Below are 18,148 nucleotides of genomic sequence, written 5' to 3' on the forward strand. Positions count from 1 at the left end.
AGAGGAAGAAGGAGAGAAGACCTATAGACTAAGACTCAAGCAACACTCACATATTGCTGGTAGGCATGTAAAATGGTAGGGCCACTCTGGAAAAGCTTGGCAATTTCTTATAAAACTAAGCATGGAACTACTATAAGACCAAGCTACTGTTCTTTCAGGCACTTATTCCAGAGAAATAACAATTTATGTTCACACAAAAACTTGTATGCAAATGTCCTAGCAGCTTTTTTCATAATAACCCCAAACTGGAAACAACCCAGATGTCCTTAAATGTGTGAATGGTGAAACACACTGGGGCATATCTATACTATTGAATTCTACTCAGCAATAAAAAGGAATGGATTTTGATACATGCAACAACTTGAAAGAGTCTCCAGAGAATTATGTTGAGTGAAAAAAAAGTCAGTCTTAAAAGGTTACATACTTTATGATTCCATTTATATAGCATTCTTGAAATGACAAAAGTATAGAAAATGGAAAACAGATGAGTGGTTGCCAGGGGTGGGGTGGGGAGTGTGAGGAGTGGATGTGGCTATAAAAGGGCAACATGAAGAAGGAGCCTTGTGATGATGGAATGCTCTATATCTTGACTACATCAATGTCAGTATCGTAGTTGTCATGTACTGTAGTCTTGCAAGATGGTACCACTGGGTGAAAGTTGGTAAAGGATCTCTATATTCTTTCTTACAACTACATATTCATCTACAAATATCTCAAATTTAAAAGTTTAATTTACAAAAAGAGAGAGAGGAAGACTTAAGAGACATGTAGCCCTTGTCTGAATCCTGATTTGAACAAACCTATAAAAACACATTTCTAAGACAACTGAAGAATGTGAACACTGCTTGGATATTAGACGATAATAAGGAATTGTTAATTTTGTTAAATGTAATAAAGATACTGTGTTTATGTTAAAAAAAAGGTACTTATCTGTCAGAGATACTTATCAAAGTATTTAAGAATAAAATAATATGATATCGGGTGTGTACTTTGAAATAACCCAGGGTTGAGGGAGAAGGCAGTGGGTGGGAGTAGAGGTAAAATAAGATAGGCCATGAGTTGATAACTAGTGAAGCTGGGTGATGGGTATGAGAGAGTTCATTATGTTATTCTACTTTTGTATATATTTGAATTTTTCATAATAAAAGGTGCAGGAAAAGTCCAAGAGAGGACACTCACTGCCTTGCCTAAGGCCACACCATCAGTAAGAAAGAGAAATAGATGCCAGAGGCACCCAGCTAAGCTGTGAGCTCAGAGCTGTGGCTCTCTACTCAGTGTCGGGCACTCAGCAGCCCGGCAGCGCAATGATGGAGGCCCCAGGGGCCCAGGAGACCCAACCTTCATCAGAGATGCCACGTGTCAGGCTAGGCGGGAGGGCTCGAGCCTATCCTGCCCTTCTTCAACAGAAGATATAGACGTTCTCAGAGGCCACGCAACAGAAAAACCGTGTGTTCGTCTGATCCACCTTGGAAAATGGCCAGATCGGCCCTCCTTGCCCTCTGTATGTACAGCTGGCCCACCCTGTACAAGAGACCACTCCAGGGAGAAAAGGCAGGCCACGCCCAAAGGCCACATTCTTCTCAAAGCCTTGCCCAAATTCCTTGGCCAAAGGTGTGCCCTCCTTTATCCTCTCACAGCTCTGTGCTTACACCCCCTGATCAGTTAGTTACCTGTTGCCGTGTAACAGGCTAATCCCAGACTCTGCGGCTGAAAACGGTAAACATTTATGATCTCACAGCTCTTGAGACACTTCAGCCACAGCTTAGCTAGATGCACAGGCTGCAACCGTCTCAGAGTTCACTCATGTGGCTGTTGGTGGGCCTCAGGTCCTCTGGGCTGCTGGCCAGAGACATCCATTCCTTATCATGCAAGCCACTCCACAGGGCAGCTCAAAACATGGCAGCTGGCTTCCTCCAGGGCAAGGGCTCAGAGAGAAAAAAGATCTCCAAGATGGAGGCCACAGTCTGTAGTAACATGATCTCAGAATCTTTGCCATATTCTATACACTAGGAGTCAGTAAGTCCAGCTCACACTCAAGTGAAGGGCATGAACACCAGGAGGTGGGGATCAGGGGGAGGCAGCTTAGAGGCTGCCTACGACACCCCCCAAAGTCCATGCCTCTGTATGACAGGAATTTTAAATTCCTTCACTAGAAAAGTCATGAGGGCAAGACCCACATCTGATGCACGCCTTTTCCCTTCCCCTCCCCTCCAAGGCCACCTCAGACAGCTGCTCTGTGTCTTGAGAGCAGCAATCACACACCTGTCCCCTGCCACGCTCTTGCTGAAGGGGTAGGCACCGGTGGCCAGGTCTGGGGCCACATGGGCCCACCTGCACTGGTCCCAGCTGACTGGATCAAGGACAGAAAACGTCAACAGTTCATGGCCTGCAGGCTGGCCAGAAGATTCTCTTGCAGGCTCTGAAATGGAAAGTACCAAGAGATGATACCTGTTATGGGGAAGTTATAACAAACCAAAGCCCCACGCAAGCTTCAGTTCTGTAGGAACAGAAAAAAACACGTTTTAAAAAAGCAGTATAGGGCTTCCCTGGTGGCGTAGTGGTTGAGAGTCCGCCTGCCGATGCAGGGGACACGGGATCGTGCCCCGGTCCGGGAAGATCCCACATGCCGCGGAGCGGCTGGGCCCGTGAGCCATGGCCACTGAGCCTGCGCGTCTGGAGCCTGTGCTCCGCGGCAGGAGAGGCCACAACAGTGAGAGGCCCGCGTACCGCCAAAAAAAAAAAAAAAAAAAAAAAAAAAAAAGCAGTATAGAGAGAAGAAAATGGAGAAGTATAGACAGAAACAGAGGTACCATTAGAGAGAGGGAAAGAGAACGATCACCAGAACAGACGGGTCCCCAGAGCTGCCCCAAATTACAAGCTCTCTCCTGTAATAATCCCTCTTCTTGTGTTAATTTGCACGAGTCTCACTTTCTTAGAAGAGAGGAAGAAGAGAGGGAGGAGGAAGAAGAGCATCTAGGGTTCCTGGAAGGCCATCAGACGAGGGCCACAACACCCCGTCAGAAGGCTTGCAAGAGGGAGCTCACTTGAGGTTAGCCACCAAATCAGCTCACAGTCAAAAGCTCACTCCTATCCTAAGCACTGTTAGTTCCCCAAATTCCACAGTTCTGTGATTAACAACTATAATGGACAAACCTTATTATGTGATAAATGATGCTTTTAAAAAATATACCAACGTTGAACCTGACTACCCCAGTTCAATGCAGAGGGAAAACCATCACCCACTGGACCCACTCACCTCTCACTGCACCCCACACGCTCACTCACCTTCTCTTCTCAGAGAAGTTATGTCCCAGAGCCTAAGATTAGGGCAGAGACCAGCAAGCCTGATTAAGAAGTCGGTCCTGAACTAAGGCAAGAAGCTGGTGTGAGGGAGAGAAGCCACAAAGCCAAGGTTTAAGGCCACCTTTAGAGCTACCTGTGATAGCTCCCTGAGCGACAAGCAGCTCTAAAACAGTATTTTATCACCAGAACTCCACACCCATGTGGCTGATTCTATTCACTTAGTGGAATCCCTTGCCTGCTGAGAGCTCTTATCCATATGTGATGGAATCAGCCCCACCCATCCACCAAGGGCTTTCAGATTTTACAAAAAAGTTCAGGTTCACGTCATGTCCCATCTGCTTGACTTAGGACTCTCAAGAGGTTTTCACCCCCCCCAAAGGTCCAGGTCCAGAGGCTGCCCTGCGGACACCCTGTGTGTCCTTCTGCTAGGCAGCGCGGTGACTGGGGGGTTATGTGGGGAGGCATTACGCGCCAAAGGAAGAGCTGAGCAAGGCCAGGAAGTAGGAAAGCCGAGTGCATGTTTGACCACAAACTATTTCAGGCAGCCACTCGGGCTGGAAAACAGCATGGCTATGGGGGAGCAGCCAGAAACTCTGCTGAAGGGAGTGTGTAAGGGGGCTAACAGGGGCAGCGAGGCTTCAATCCCTGCAGCGCTCTCTCTCTCTCTGGAGGCCCAGGCACAGCCAGGCACATTCCAAAGGACATCCGGAGCCAGAGTAAGTGGGTGGGGAAAAGGAAGGAAGAGCAGGCCTGAGATTCATTCCAAGATGTTTAACCAAGAGGACCTGGTCATCGGCAATTACACACACGGCTTGCGTAGAGAAATAGAGTCTTCTCCTGCCAGGGGATGATGCACAAAGACAGGGACAAGGAGAAGATGCTCGTTAATGTACTTAATGTCAACCCCAGAGGCGCTTGCTGGACACGCTGGACTGATGGATTTGGGATCTGCTGCCGCCTGAAGAGACGGCACCCCTAGAGCACGATGGCCTCCGCCCAGGCTGAGAGGCAGGCTGCCCAGCACCGCCCTCGCCCAGAATACCTGCCCTTCTCCGCCCTCACCCTCAACCCCGCAGCCTTCAAGGCCTGGCAGAAACCCACCTCATCCTCCTCAACGAAGTATCCCCTCTGAACGCTGGCAGAACTGATGGTATCTGGTCCATTCTCCATGCAAATAATCCGACACCATCTCCCCAGACCAGGCCCAGGGCTGCTGACCTCCAACCTCTGGCTCTGCGAGCACCCACTCGCTTGGGCTCTCCCCCAACCAGAAGGCGAGCACCCGGAGGGCAGGGCAGCTGCACCCACTCAGCGCCCAGTGTAGGGCAAGAGACAGCCGCCCCTTCACAGGTGACAAGTTGCCGAGAATAAACGCTGCTCCACCTCTTGACGTCAATAAATGTTGGCTGAACATAAAACAGATAGCTAGTGGGAAGCAGCCACATAGCACAGGGAGATCAGCTCGGTGCTTTGTGACCACCTAGAGGGGTGGGATAGGGAGGGTGGGAGGGAGGGAGACGCAAGAGGGAAGAGATATGGGAACATATGTGTATGTATAACTGATTCACTGTTATAAAGCAGAAACTAACACACCATTGTAAAGCAATTATACTCCAATAAAGATGTAAAAAAAAAAAAAATGTTGGCTGATACCTTTGACTGGTAGCCAAGAATTTAAAAGAGGATCTTGAAAAGTCAAAAGACAGAATCTAATGGGGGGACCAAAATGGAAGGTATTACTGTTCAATTTGGCAACTGTCTTCATTAGCTTACAAAGAGCCCCTGGCATTAAGTTAACAGAAAGTGGTCTGTGTCACCTTATTACTTTTAGCATTTTATGAGAAATCTGCTCAGTCTTCCCCTTTCAGAATAAGAAGACTGAAATGCCTCAAATTTGTTCCATAGGAGCTGCCAGAAAACGGTTTTCACTGCAACTACTGGACACATGTTTATAAGCTTTGTTCAGTATTTACTCAGATGTTTTCAGCCAGGCAAGCTCCTGAGTATCTGTTTTTCCTTTTGCTTTCTTCCACAGGAGAACTCCTGCCCCTCATGCCACACTGAACACTGGCAGTCAGGGCATCATAGGCTGCAGCAGGAAATCAGGACCCACCGTGCTTCCTCAAGGCTTGAGGGGACCCATCAAGAAGTGGTCGTCCAGAAAACCCAAGCTCGTGGTTGTGACTAACTCACAAAGAACATCCAGTTTCTCTGCAATTTATCAGAAGCTGCTGGACTTCATCCCCAAGCAGTTCCAAACGGGCTTAAGAAAAAGTGCTGAGGCAGTGAGTCGGCTCCGGCCTACGAAGGTGACCCACAAAATAGGCTAATTCAAGATACACACTTAGGGGCTTCCCTGGTGGTGCAGTGGTTAAGAATCCACCTGCCAATGCAGGGGACACGGGTTCAAGCCCTGGTCTGGGAAGATCCCACATGCCGTGGAGCAGCTAAGCCTGTGAGCCACAACTACTGAGCCTGCGCTCTAGAGCCCGCAAGCCACAGCTACTGAGCCTGCGCACCTAGAGCCCATGCTCCACAAGAAAAGCCAGCACAATAAGAAGCCCGCGCACTGCAACGAAGACCCAACGCAGCCAAAAATAATTAATTAATTAATTAATTAATTAATTTTTTAAAAAGATACATGGCTAACAGAAACGTTTTCATTTAATTCACTTGACAGAGATTTCCTGAATGCCCACTATGTGTGTGGTATTATTCTAGGCGCCCGGAGCACAGCAATGAACAAAACACATAAGACTCCCTGTCCTCGTGGAACCTACATTTGGGTATGGGAGACAGACGATCAAGAAAGAAGTAGAATACATCCTCTGTCAGATGGGATAAGGACTATGAAGAGACATAAAGCCATGGAGGGGTCACAGCAGGGTGCTCCAGAGGGGGTGAGTACACTGTTAACACAGGGTGGCTCAGGGATGCCTCATCGAGGAGGTGACAACTGGACAAAGGTCTGAAGGAGGTGAGGGAGCACGCCCTGAGGATCCCTGGGGAGGCTGGTCCAGGCAGAGGGGGCAGGGAAGCTGGTGCGGCTGCAGGAGGATGAACAAAGGAGAGCTCAGGAGAGGAGCGGGGTGGAGCTGACCGGCAGACCTTTAAACAGGACTTCAACCCACAGGCATCATAGGCAACATAAAGACAGGGAACCAAGAGCCGTGAGGCTTGAACGGCTGGTTTCCAGCTACGATGCCACTGAAAGCCCCTGCGAGGATGCTAAAATGGCCCAACAGATTGTGGTCCGTAGCCATAAGTGGCCAGTCTACACTCTGGATCTGATCCAACCCCTCAGGCTGTAGGTGAGGACCTGCCCCCTGGCCAGGGAAAGGCCTTGCCCACGGGGCTCACAGAAAGGTGGCAACAGAGTTAGAAATTGCAGTCAGCTGAACCTGGGGTGGCCTTCAGGGCCACACAGAACGGGCCGGCTTCCTCTTTCCCAGGATGGCCCTTCAGAAGGCATCGAGTCTTCACAGACCTAGAGAACAGACTTATGGTTGCCAAGGGCGAGGGATGGAGGGGGAGTTTGGGGTCAGCAGAAGCAAAGTATTACATATAGAATGGATAAACAAGGACCTACTGTCTAGCACGGGGAACTATATTCAATATCCTGTGATAAACCATAATGAAAAAAAAATATGAAAAAGAATATGTGTGTAAGTGAATCACTTTGCTGTACAGCAGAAACTAACACAACGTTGTGAATCGACTCTACTTCAGTAAAGAAGAAGAAGGCAGCAAGTCTTCTCCGGTGTGCAGGTCCGGTTCCCTCAAGGGTCCATTTCGAGATGGCACGGCCGCCCTCTGGGTCGCCCTGCTCTGAAACCACTCCAGCTCGTCACTGCCACAAAGGGTGCCCTGCTTGCGGAGGGGCACCAGACATACATCGCCCTCCTTCTAAAGGACTCTGTTCCCCACGGCCCCACCACGTTTCGTGATCCAGAGAAAGTTTTCCTCACGCTTCTAGGTCTGAGGCAGACTTTGGGCAGCCCCAAAGCTACTTCAGACCTGCTCAGGAAGTAGCTGTGGTATAAGCAACAAAGAAGCGAGTAATTAAAGTGCTATCCCGGCCGGAGGCTCCCCGGGACTGCGCTGCAGGGAGAAGAGGAAAGTCTGACAGGAAGTGCCTTTCCCTGCGGGCTGAGGCGTCCTGCGCCCCTTGCCCACCCCCCAGAGAGAGCTACGCCAGTGTGGTGTGTTTACTACTCTAGTTCGAGGGCAGCATTTCTTTAAGTGAGTCCCGTGAAACAGCCCCGCCTCAGAATGTGAATAAGGATGCCTCGGAAAGGGGTTCTGTGATAAGCTACATTTGAGAAATACTGGGTGAAACTAAGTTAAACTTTTTTTTTTTCAACTTCAGCACTTACCAGAGCTTTTTTTTTTTTTTTTTTTTTTTTTTTTTTTTGCTGTACGCAGGCCTCTCACTGTTGTGGCCTCTCCCGCTGCGGAGCACAGGCTCCGGACGCGCAGGCTCAGCGGCCATGGCTCACGGGCCCAGCCGCTCCACGGCATGTGGGATCTTCCCGGACTGGGGCACGAACCCGTGTCCCCTGCATCGGCAGGCGGACTCTCAACCACTGCGCCACCAGGGAAGCCCTACCAGAGCTTTTGAGGTGCTGCTACGCACCGGACCCTCCGAGAGGAAAAGCACTAGTGACATGTTATTAGTCCCAGGGACTATGACTCTGCAGACACCATCTCAGTCCCCGTCCAACCCTATGACGTCTGTACAGTCATTTATCCCCATTTTCTAAACGCAGAGTCAGCGGTACGGAGAAGCGAGGCTGTTCGCCCAGAGCCTCTGTTAGGAGTCTGGAGGGGGTTAGGCAGCCCGAGATGTTATCTTGACCAGAGAACTCGGAGAAGCCCAGTGAGCCCTCCTGAGGAGGCTTCTGAGACATCTAGGCACCCCAGCAGTCATGGTGGGTGGGAAAGTCAAGTGCCACCTTGTTATCAGCTGGGCTGCGATGCACGACTCCCTGGCAAACCAGGCTGGAGAATGTGGCTGAGGCCCAAAGTCTCAGCAGGACCTCACTCTCCTCCCGCACAGGTAAGCCTGAGGGGTGCGGGAGAGGGCAACGGTGCTCCCCACCCCGCCCTGCTAAGGCAGCCCTGTTCCCACCACGTCTCCTGTCTCAGGAGCCAGCAGAAAACTCCAGAGAGAAGGGAAGCCACACTCATGCATGAGACCTCTTACGCCGTGACCGTGCCCACTAGTAAACAGGGTCCTCGAGCCAATCTACATCACTGTCCTCTGGAGAGGAATCGGGGAACGGAGAGAGCCCCCCTCACCACAGCCGATTCCACATCCACACTAAACCACCCCTCAGGTCCCTTCATCCCTGGAGTAAGCAGAGGCCGTGGGACTAACTGTGGGTACAGCTGCTGCCTTTCCCATTAAGGATTTCAGGAACTGGCAAACCAGTTAAAACAGCATCAATGAGTTTAGGGGGCCCCTTGCTTCTGCTTTCTTCCGATACTGAGCCTGATGGGGTAGGGACAGAGAAGAGGCCACCCCCAGGATCCCCACCCCTTCTCCACTGCACCCCAGGTTCCAGAATGTATGTACATCCTGCTGCACGACCCCTCCTACCAGACACATGTCTGCCTCACTGAGGGATGATTAAACATTGGTTATCGACTAGCTTCCTGATTTGGGTTCTAACTGAGCGAAATTATAAAGTTCCAAAACCCAGCCTTAAAAGCCTTCTCTGTTTTATAAAACTGCTATGAGACAACAGTGGAGAATATTAGTGACCCCCCACGGTAGTGAGTAAAAGCACAAAAGGCACAGAACAAAGACGTCCACACCGAATACACCTTTTACTACATGTGTCAAATTTCACCTAAGGAAAAAAGAAAAAAAGAAGATGGAATTTTAAAGGCTTTCTGCAAAAGACTGCACACTGATTCAGTGTTTCAAAGCAGGAATGAATGAATGAGAGCTGCCCGTGTGGATTTTCCCATTTTGGTTTTATCTCCAGCCTGCAGGCTTCCTAGCCCTGACTCCATTCTTTCTCACGTGGGCCTGTAAACCTGGGCTGAGATGCACCCGTGCACGAATTACCTGAGATTCACACCAGCTTTTTCCATCCAGCGCCAGCAACCCAAAGTGGATCCAAGAATGTCCTCACAAGAGTCGGATCGTCTGCCTCTGGCCTCAGGACACCAAGGCCCCAGGGACAGATCGCTGAAGGAAGGATGCTCAGGGTGATGGCACCCATGATGCCAGGAGAAAGGGTGCTGGGAGCAGGACTGAGGCACCCTCTACTCATCACCAGTTGCCTTTTCATTCTGTTCTACAACAGCAAGCATCACACGAGGCTTCAAGAATGTGACCCTGGGGCAGAGGACACTCAGGACCCAAGTCCTACATTTTCAGGGAGTTTGCAACATTTTGCATTTGCCTCATCTTTTTACTCACAAATCTCCTTAGGAAGCATGAGCAGGATGGGGCTGACCGTGTTGGTAATAATAATGTGCTATGATTGCACAGATTTCAAGTACTCTGATTCTGGGAGCTGGTCTTGGGAGGTGGGGGGGAGAAGCATTTTAAGCTGCATTACTCTATTTCCAGCTCACAGTAACCCTGAGGGGAAGGCAGGTCAGAGATGGCAATCCTCACCTGGGAGACAAGAGGTCACATGACTTGCCCAGGATCATTCAGAACATCTCCTTCTCCCATATCAGAGGCTCCTTCCAAAAGGCAAAAGTGGGTGGCCTAAGTCTGAGAATAACTCTAGCCCCACACCCTTTGGTGCTGTGTTTGGAGGCACATCTCATACTGCCACAATTACTGGGCACTCACCATGTGCCAGGCACAGTACTGAGGGCTATCGGAGGTATCATCTCATTAATTCTCGGAAAGCCCTGACCACAGGCCAAGTCAGAAGAGGCTGCCACACTCGAACCCACCCCTCCTCTGTGCAGACACAGGATTGTACAGAACTTCAGTCCTCAACTGCAGGCCGGGAAACCAACAGAAACACAAGGCACCTGGAAACATGACCCTATAACGTATGCAAACCAGAGCAGGTAGTTGCCCAGGCTCCAACGGGGCCCAAGGTCTATAAACGCCAATTTCCCATGGAGCTGGTTTTGCCCAAGGCTCATCAAGAAGCCGGAAGTTTTCGCTTGGAAGTTTCTATACCCCTACCTCAACAGACACCAGGGTAAAAACGGTCAAGTGCCCAGGCTAGCCTACAGAAGCCAAGTAGATACACAGTTAAAGCCGAGCTCTATGGCCCAGGCCTGGGTTCCAGGGCCCAGGAGCCAGACTCATGGGCTCTAGGAAGGAAAGTACTAGAAGAGGAGAGGAGGGTCTCCTCGACCTTTCCAGGACTGAGACCTCATCAAGGTCTAATCAGGCAGTTGGCCTCCTTCCTCCCAACTCCTCCTTCTGCCTAGATTCAGGGGTTTCTCAAGACATGCCTGAGCCTATCTCCAAAGGACCCCAGGAGTGCACCAGGCTCCTAAATCCTTTTTTCCTCCTTCCTTCCTTCCACCTTTCCCTCAACCTCATTTGTCATTATTTAACATATTCATCTCATTCCCTTGGGTCATCTATCTCCATTCAGTGTCAGAGGAAAGCAATCAGACTGGAGGCTAATTCACACCAAGTTTAGTTAGCACTTGCAAAGGACTGACGGGCAAGAGGTTCCATGGCAGAAATATCTGCCTTGGTTTCACAGGGGTTTATGAGCTCAGAGTGGAAGACTGTCTGCTCTGCCTACTCTCATAAACTCTTCACTTCCTTTCGTTCTTAACCCACAGAGCTGCTAAAAGCTGAAGTTAGTTCATAACTGTTCCCACAGCAGCCAGTGTAACAACATCTGCAGCCCCTCTCATGAAAAGAGGGAGGCGGTGCAAAAGCTGGGATGCCTGTCAGGTCTCACCCAGCACTGCAGTTCACCTTCTGGACGTGACATGCTTGGTACACACGTGCACATACACACACACTCCAGATGAGCTGCTGCTTGAGGCCAGGGAGTCCACCTGTGGGTCTCTCACAGCCTGTCCAGCCAATGGACACCCAGAAAAGATATGCAGCTGGACACCAACAGCTCCCCCGGTAATCCACGCCCCAGCCTTAGACCCATCGTAAAGCATGGATCTGGTCAAGTTCCTCCCTGCCGGAATGCTCACAAAGGCTCTGTCCCCTGTGTTCGGAGCAAGCCCCCCGCCTGGCATCCAAGCCCCCATACACATAGAAACCTCCTTCGCCCATCTCTTCCATCACTGCTTCCCAACACGTGCCCTAATGTGTTTGTCAAAAGAGGTGGCGTGCTGTCTCCCAAACACTCACCACACTCTTCCCACCTGCCTGAACTGCTCACTACCTGTTTCCACAATGACATCTTACCCACCCTTCAAAGCCTACCTCAAGTACCACCTCCCCTATGAAGTCCTCCTACTTCCTGCCAAATGCCTGGGACTCATCCTCTCCTGAATGCTCAGCACGGTGTGGATCTCCCTGGTGGTCTTCATGATGTCCTGCCTAATTGTTGGACCATGCCACCCACCCCACCACCAGGAGCCCACCAAGCGGCAACCTAGCAAACATCTCTGGGACACCCGGAGTGCCCAGCACTACGTCGTGCAAACATCAGATCCTTGGCAAAGGATGTCTACTGGCGAAGCATTGACCACAGGACAGGAGAGCCTTCCAAGAAAGTCTCCCGGGGCCTGTGGCCAACCCTACCCACTGCTGACTGTCTGGGCACCTGCGTTCCCTGCCCAGGGGATCCCCAGCTCAACCATGGACCAGGCATCATGGCTCAATCTGGGTAAGGGCTGTTTTTATGGTCCGTGTCTCTAAGCCGGGGCCAACAGCTCCTTGGAGCCGTGTGACAAGGAGAGGGAAGCTGCTCTTTGCACCCTCCAGCTCCAGTTGGGAAAACAAATATTTTCTTTTCCATTGCATAATGCTTCCAGTGACGACAAACCCAACACCACTGACAGGAGATAAAAGCCCTGTGGGTGTGAGTGAGGAGAGAGAGAGGCTGCGTGTCTGTGCAGGGAACATGGGCAGGCAAGTGTGAGCGGCAGGGCCAGCCAGCCACACGTGGCTCCTCCAAAAAGCAATGGAAGGAAAAACAAGATGTGATTAAATCAGAGCCAGTACGTTCCACCAGCAAGGCCCCTTCATTTGTCTCTGAGGATGTGGTCTGAGCCGAAGGGGACAAAACACAAGGGGTTAACCATCGCCCACCCAGCCCAGCCAGGCCCCCTCCGCAGGGCTGCAGCAAGGGGCCCAGGAGAGGAGAGGAGGCCACGCTTTGGAAGCCTCAAGGGGCTGCGCGGGTATGAGAGGCTGGCACGCAGGTCTCGCCGTCAGAACGAGCGCGGTTGGTCAAGGCCTCAGACACCTACGGGGAGGCCCAGCTCACCCTAGAACTCGGAGAAGTGGCCTGCCCTGAGCTCCTAGCTTCCCCTCCTGTCACGTGGGGACAGCAACTGAAGCTCGAATACAGCTGCCTCAGGTCCCCCCTGAGAGGCCAGACATCAATGGGCTTAGCAAGCTGTACAGAACCTGGCACGTGCAGGCTGGAACAGTGGGGCTGGGGCAGTTGACACAGGCTGGCTCTGTGAGGCTCACCTTTGGCCCACGAATTCCACCTGAGGGGAGCTAGCCTAAGGAAATAACCTAAGTAAAGACAAGAAGCTTTATGCATGAGGATAGTCATCACAGTGTAATGTATGATTGTAGGAAAAAACAGAAAGCGTCTAGGTAGCTGAGAACACAGAAATGATAAGATAAACTAAGGTTCATCTACTCAATGGAACCATGCAAAAAATTTTCAAACACTGTGATTACACAGAAAATGAGTGACATTAACTGAAAAAGTCGTAATACAGATTTACTTGTACTACTTCTTTCATTTTTGAGCTTAAGCTGAAATGAAGGTTCGATTTCATAGGCTGATATATAAAAAAGACTCACTCAAAATGCTTTACATATATAGTATAACTCCTACTTTGCCTAAATTTTAAAAAAGCTATGTGCTGGGAAGATATTAGAAGATAATCAGAGAATTAACAGTAATGATATTTATGTAGTAATAAAGGAATAACTTTTTTTCTATTTTAATGTAGTTTTCAGATTTTTTTTATGAATGACTCTTACTTTAAAAACAGAAAAATAAGTAAACGTACTGTAACGGCAGTTTGAGTACAGAAGGGTAACACTTATGCTTCAGAAAGGGGAAGAGAAAGAGGCTTCAATGCACAGAAAGAAACAACCTGGAGTTTGGGGGCAAACACCGGACAGGACCTCCCGAAACATGACTCAGGGGAACACAAGCTTTTCTGACCCAGCTCTCCTGGGCAAGACCAAGGGTTTATGATCCACCCACATCCCATTCTCACTTTCCCAGAGGAAAAAGAATACTGTGAAAGAAACAAAATAAACCAAAATAGCAAGAATGCAGCAATTACACGAGAACAAAACGATCAACAAAGCACAAAACAGGGGCTTCCCTGGTGGCGCAGTGGTTAAGAATCCGCCTGCCAATTCAGGGGACACGGGTTTGAGCCCTGATCCGGGAAGATCCCACATGCCGTGGGGCAATTAAGCTCATGTGCCACAACTACTGAGCCTGCACTCTAGAGCCCATGAGCCGCAACTATTGAGCCTGCGCTCTAGAGCCCACAAGCCACAACTACTGAGTCCGCATGCTGCAGCTGCTGAAGCCCGTGTGCCTGGAGCCCATGCTCCACAACAAGAGCAGCCACTGCAATAGGAAGCCCATGCACCGCAACAAAGAGTAGCCCCCGCTCGCCACAACTAGAGAGCCCATGCGCTCTAGCCCGCAACGAAGACCCAAAACAGCCAAAAGTAAAAACAAATAAATTAATTAATTTAGAAAAGAAAGCAAACAAAACAAACAAAACAACAGCAATTTCTATGATTGAAAACAATGAATACAAAAAAGGCAGCAATAAAGAGCCATGACACACTCAAGACAGCACTAATGGTGCTGGAAAACAAAGCATCCTTCCGAAAATTGCAGGAATTCCAAAAGATCTGCCTGGTAGGAGCTTTGCAACACTGCCAAGTGTTGTGCAGCAGCCAGACTGCTCGGTGGAAACACCCAAACTCCAAGGGGAACTCCAGGACTATGCGTTTTATTTTATGATTATCAAACTGTAGTTAACTCCTAATAACGTGCTTCTTAGGAAGTGGACCTTGAGTGGATGTAAAAATGAACCTCTGGCAGTGAATCATTTGCCTAAAGAACCCAAGAAAAGAGTCTTGTGTTTGGGTCGGCACATCTCACACAGCTCCTTCCCCACCCCCTGACATCGGCCCCTCAGAGCCCACAGATCACCTGGAGGGACACCTATGATCTGATCTACTGCATGGACAGCAAAGCTCCAGGCAAAGCCTCTTCTCCGCAGACATGGCCCCGTAGGCAAGGCCAGGCTCTGGGGCAGGGCAGAGTCAGCGCGGCAGAGGGGCGGCGAGCTGGGTCCCTAACTCTTGTCATCTGCACTTACAGTTCACAGCCTGGTCCATGCCAGGGCTGTGAGGCAGAAGTTTCTTCTCTGTCCTGACAACCCTTTCCCTCTGGGTGCCCCAAAGCAAAACCTGGCCTAGAGTTTCGCACATGATGGGCAGAGACCTACCAGCTGATGAGGAAGGGAGGGAGAAAGAGGGAAAGGAAGGTCAGGCACGCCTCCTTCCAGATCTCCCAGTCCTTTGCCAGTTCTTCTGTCACAGAGCTTCATTCAAGGCCAATCGTGCATGCAAGACAACAGGACTGGGCAGGCCCCTAAGGCCCATCTAGTCAAGACATTTCAAAGTGCAAGTTTAACCACGAAACCTTTTGCCCAAATAGAATCCTGCTCCCAAGCCTGATCTACAGGGCGATCAAGATGGACTGCTAGGCGTGAGGTGCGGATGGGAGAGAGAGGCAGGGAAAGGGTAGAACCCCTCTTCCTTCTCTCCCCAGAACTACAGAATCCCATAGGAGATTCCCATAACCCTGGACTCTTCACTAGCTCAGACTCCTCATTTCTAGGTGGGGAAACTGAGGCCTCAGCAAAGACACACAGGGGTTAGAGGGAGAGCTGGGACCAGCACCCACGTACGTCTGTCTTCTCCCCTGGAATCCAGGAGAGGAGGAGCCACACCTTCCTCCAGCCTGAGATGCCCACGGCACCTGCCCACCTGAGGGTAGAGAAATAACTGCTCGTCACTCAACTCCTCGGTCAGCTCTCATGTGTAACCTCCAGGGCTATGGTTGGGGGGGGTCGGGGGGGGGACTTGGGGAGCTGACCGAGCTGCACCTGGTCTCCTCACAGAATCACAAATGCCAGCTCTCCTCCCCGTGCCCTTTAGGTGAGTTTGTCCCCTATCTCCTTCAGACCTGAGCTCACTGAAGCTCCCTGAGCTCTTGGCCTTACAGCTAAGAGAACATTCAGAGGCCTCTGTGGTGCAGGAACTTGCCCTATGGAGACAACGTCCCAGCCAAAATGGTGGGCTAGATCTTCCTGTGCTATGACAACCTGGCAAAAGGAGCCCAGCCTCATCCTCTGACTCCTGAGTTCCTGCTTCACTAGGAATTCAAACGGCGGTGCTCCCAACTCCTCTCCCACCCTGGGCTGCTGGGCTGGAGCAGCGGGCCTCCACCAAGCGGCCGGGCTGTCCCCTCAGCTGTCGGGTCCCGCCTGGTCTGGGAACCGCAGAAAACTCAACTAGTCACAGTTTGGACAGCTGCTACCCCAAGACCCCAGAACTCCCCTCCTCACCCCTAAAATGCTCAGCTCATGGTTCACTGCAGCCAGAAATGGGGGCTGGGGGCAATACCCAGGGCTCCAGAATCAATCATGGACAATTCGGAGGAAATGAACCCAGAAGTCTGGAACACCCCATGAATAAGACCCCCACCCCCTTCAAGTCTTCTAGTCCAAGGATAACCTGCCAGCACTTCCACACAAGGCCAACCTACCACAGATCAGACAATCACATCTCTTCTGTCCTGGAGGGACTAAAGCCCAGAAAATACTTTAATCATGCATCAGCGTTTCAGAAAGAGTCCTACTAAGTCATAATTTGCACCTCTAACATCTATAGATTTTAAAGTCAGATAAGTACAGGTTCAAACCAGAAACAGCAGGATCACAGACTGGGACGGAGGGTTATCTAGTCCAACCTGCCATTTTACAGATAAGCAAACTGAGTCCCAGAGGGGGCTGCATGTAAGGAACAGAATCCGAGCTGGAGCCCAGATGCCCGGATCCAGGGACTCCACACTGCACAACTCACACTGTGAACTTGTGAATGGACTCCAGGAGCTGTGCAGCCCAGGGCCCAGCCCTGGAGTCTCTGTGCAGGAAACTCTGCACATAGAGGGCTTGGCTGGCCCCCTTGCCCTCTCCCTCGTGTTGGAGTGGAGCTCTTCTCTCCCATACGGGACACCAGCAGTATTGGAGCCAGGAAAACAGATGCAAAGTCACACCCCAGGGGCTACTGCCCCGCAGCTCAGGTTACCTTTGGGCATGATCTGATGCATGGCCACTGAAAGGAAGAAGATGGAGTCGCTGTAGTAGGTCCCGGAGCCGGCACTGAAGTGCTTCTGCATGGCCTCCACGACGGGGAAGAGCCTGTCCGTCAGCACACCGACATCATGGAAGACAACCTGCAGGAAGGCAAGGGAAATGGCGGAAGTGAGTATCCTACCCGGGCACCCGGCACACGCGCCGGCTGAGGAGGGGACAGACCTCTCCAGGGCCCACGAGCAGGGGGCCCACGAGCATATGACTTGGAATCCCTAAGAGCTAACGAAACGGGGAGCAGTGGGGAGTGCACAGAGGCTGGCTACGGGGACGGGGATGCCAAGTGTGAGCATGTGCAGGCGGGCACGTGGGGTGTAGTGGAAGAGGACTAGAAGCCTGGATGGGGAATGGGACCAGCTTCTGAACTACAAACTGGGCCACCCTGGAGGAAGCTCTGTGCCCAGTGACTGGAAACCAGGTTAAAGCACGCTCCACTGCACGCAACAGGTGCACAATACACGCACCCAGGCCACAGCCCACGTGTTCCTCCTCCTCCTTCTTCAACGCTCACAGACATCTGCTGATGACCTTCCACCTCCCTCTTCCCTGGTGGCTAACAGGATAGGACGAGCCTGCGAAATGGCCGTGAGCTGCTCGGCCACCACCACCCAGACTCCAGGGCCAAGAACCTGCCTGAACAGGGTGCCGACGGTGAAAGGAGGGGCCGTGCGAGACCCCGTCTGGCTAGCCTATGCTCTCAGTGGCCCTGCCCGCAGGAGAAAAGACAGGTGTGGGTGGTGCCCGAGAAGTCCCCAAAGCAGGTAGGCTCCATTCTGTCACTTATCTCTGCCCTTTCCCTCGACTCTGCCCAGGCCAGCCCGCGGTGCCACCCACCCAGCCCACAGTCCCAGAGCCGTCAGTGATCAGACGGTTGGAATAAGCACCTCTGAAGGCCCTGCAGCAGCCAGCTGCCCCGTCTGCTTCTTCCTACTTTAGGTTCTGCTTTTGGCCAGAAATCTGTTTTTGTCTTAACTCACTTAAGTGTTTGCTTTTTATCCTCAGATCCACTTAAATTTCTAAAACACTTAGAAAAGTGTTTTAGAAAAGTGTTTTAAAAACTTAAAAAAGAAATCTTTTAGGGCTTCCCTGGTGGCACAGTGGTTGAGAGTCCGCCTGCCGATGCAGGGGATGTGGGTTCGTGCCCCGGTCTGGGAAGATCCCACATGCCGCGGAGCGGCTGGGCCCGTGAGCCATGGCCGCTGAGCCTGTGCGTCCGGAGCCTGTGCTCCACAGCGGGAGAGGCCACAACAGAGAGAGGCCCGCGTACCACAAAAAA

At 51.2% G+C, this 18,148-nt stretch overlaps 1 protein-coding gene across 1 annotated transcript in view; it reads right to left on the reverse strand.

Moving 5' to 3' along the window:
* XXYLT1 (xyloside xylosyltransferase 1) overlaps positions 1-18,148 on the reverse strand; it is a 198,789-nt gene that overhangs the window by 149,378 nt on the left and 31,263 nt on the right. The window contains exon 2 of the mRNA XM_060099322.1: positions 16,808-16,955. Coding sequence (XP_059955305.1) covers positions 16,808-16,955 — 148 coding nt within the window. The remainder of the gene's footprint in view (positions 1-16,807; positions 16,956-18,148) is intronic.

Source organism: Mesoplodon densirostris, chromosome 5, assembly GCF_025265405.1.
Source record: "Mesoplodon densirostris isolate mMesDen1 chromosome 5, mMesDen1 primary haplotype, whole genome shotgun sequence".
Classification (NCBI taxonomy): domain Eukaryota; kingdom Metazoa; phylum Chordata; class Mammalia; order Artiodactyla; family Ziphiidae; genus Mesoplodon; species Mesoplodon densirostris.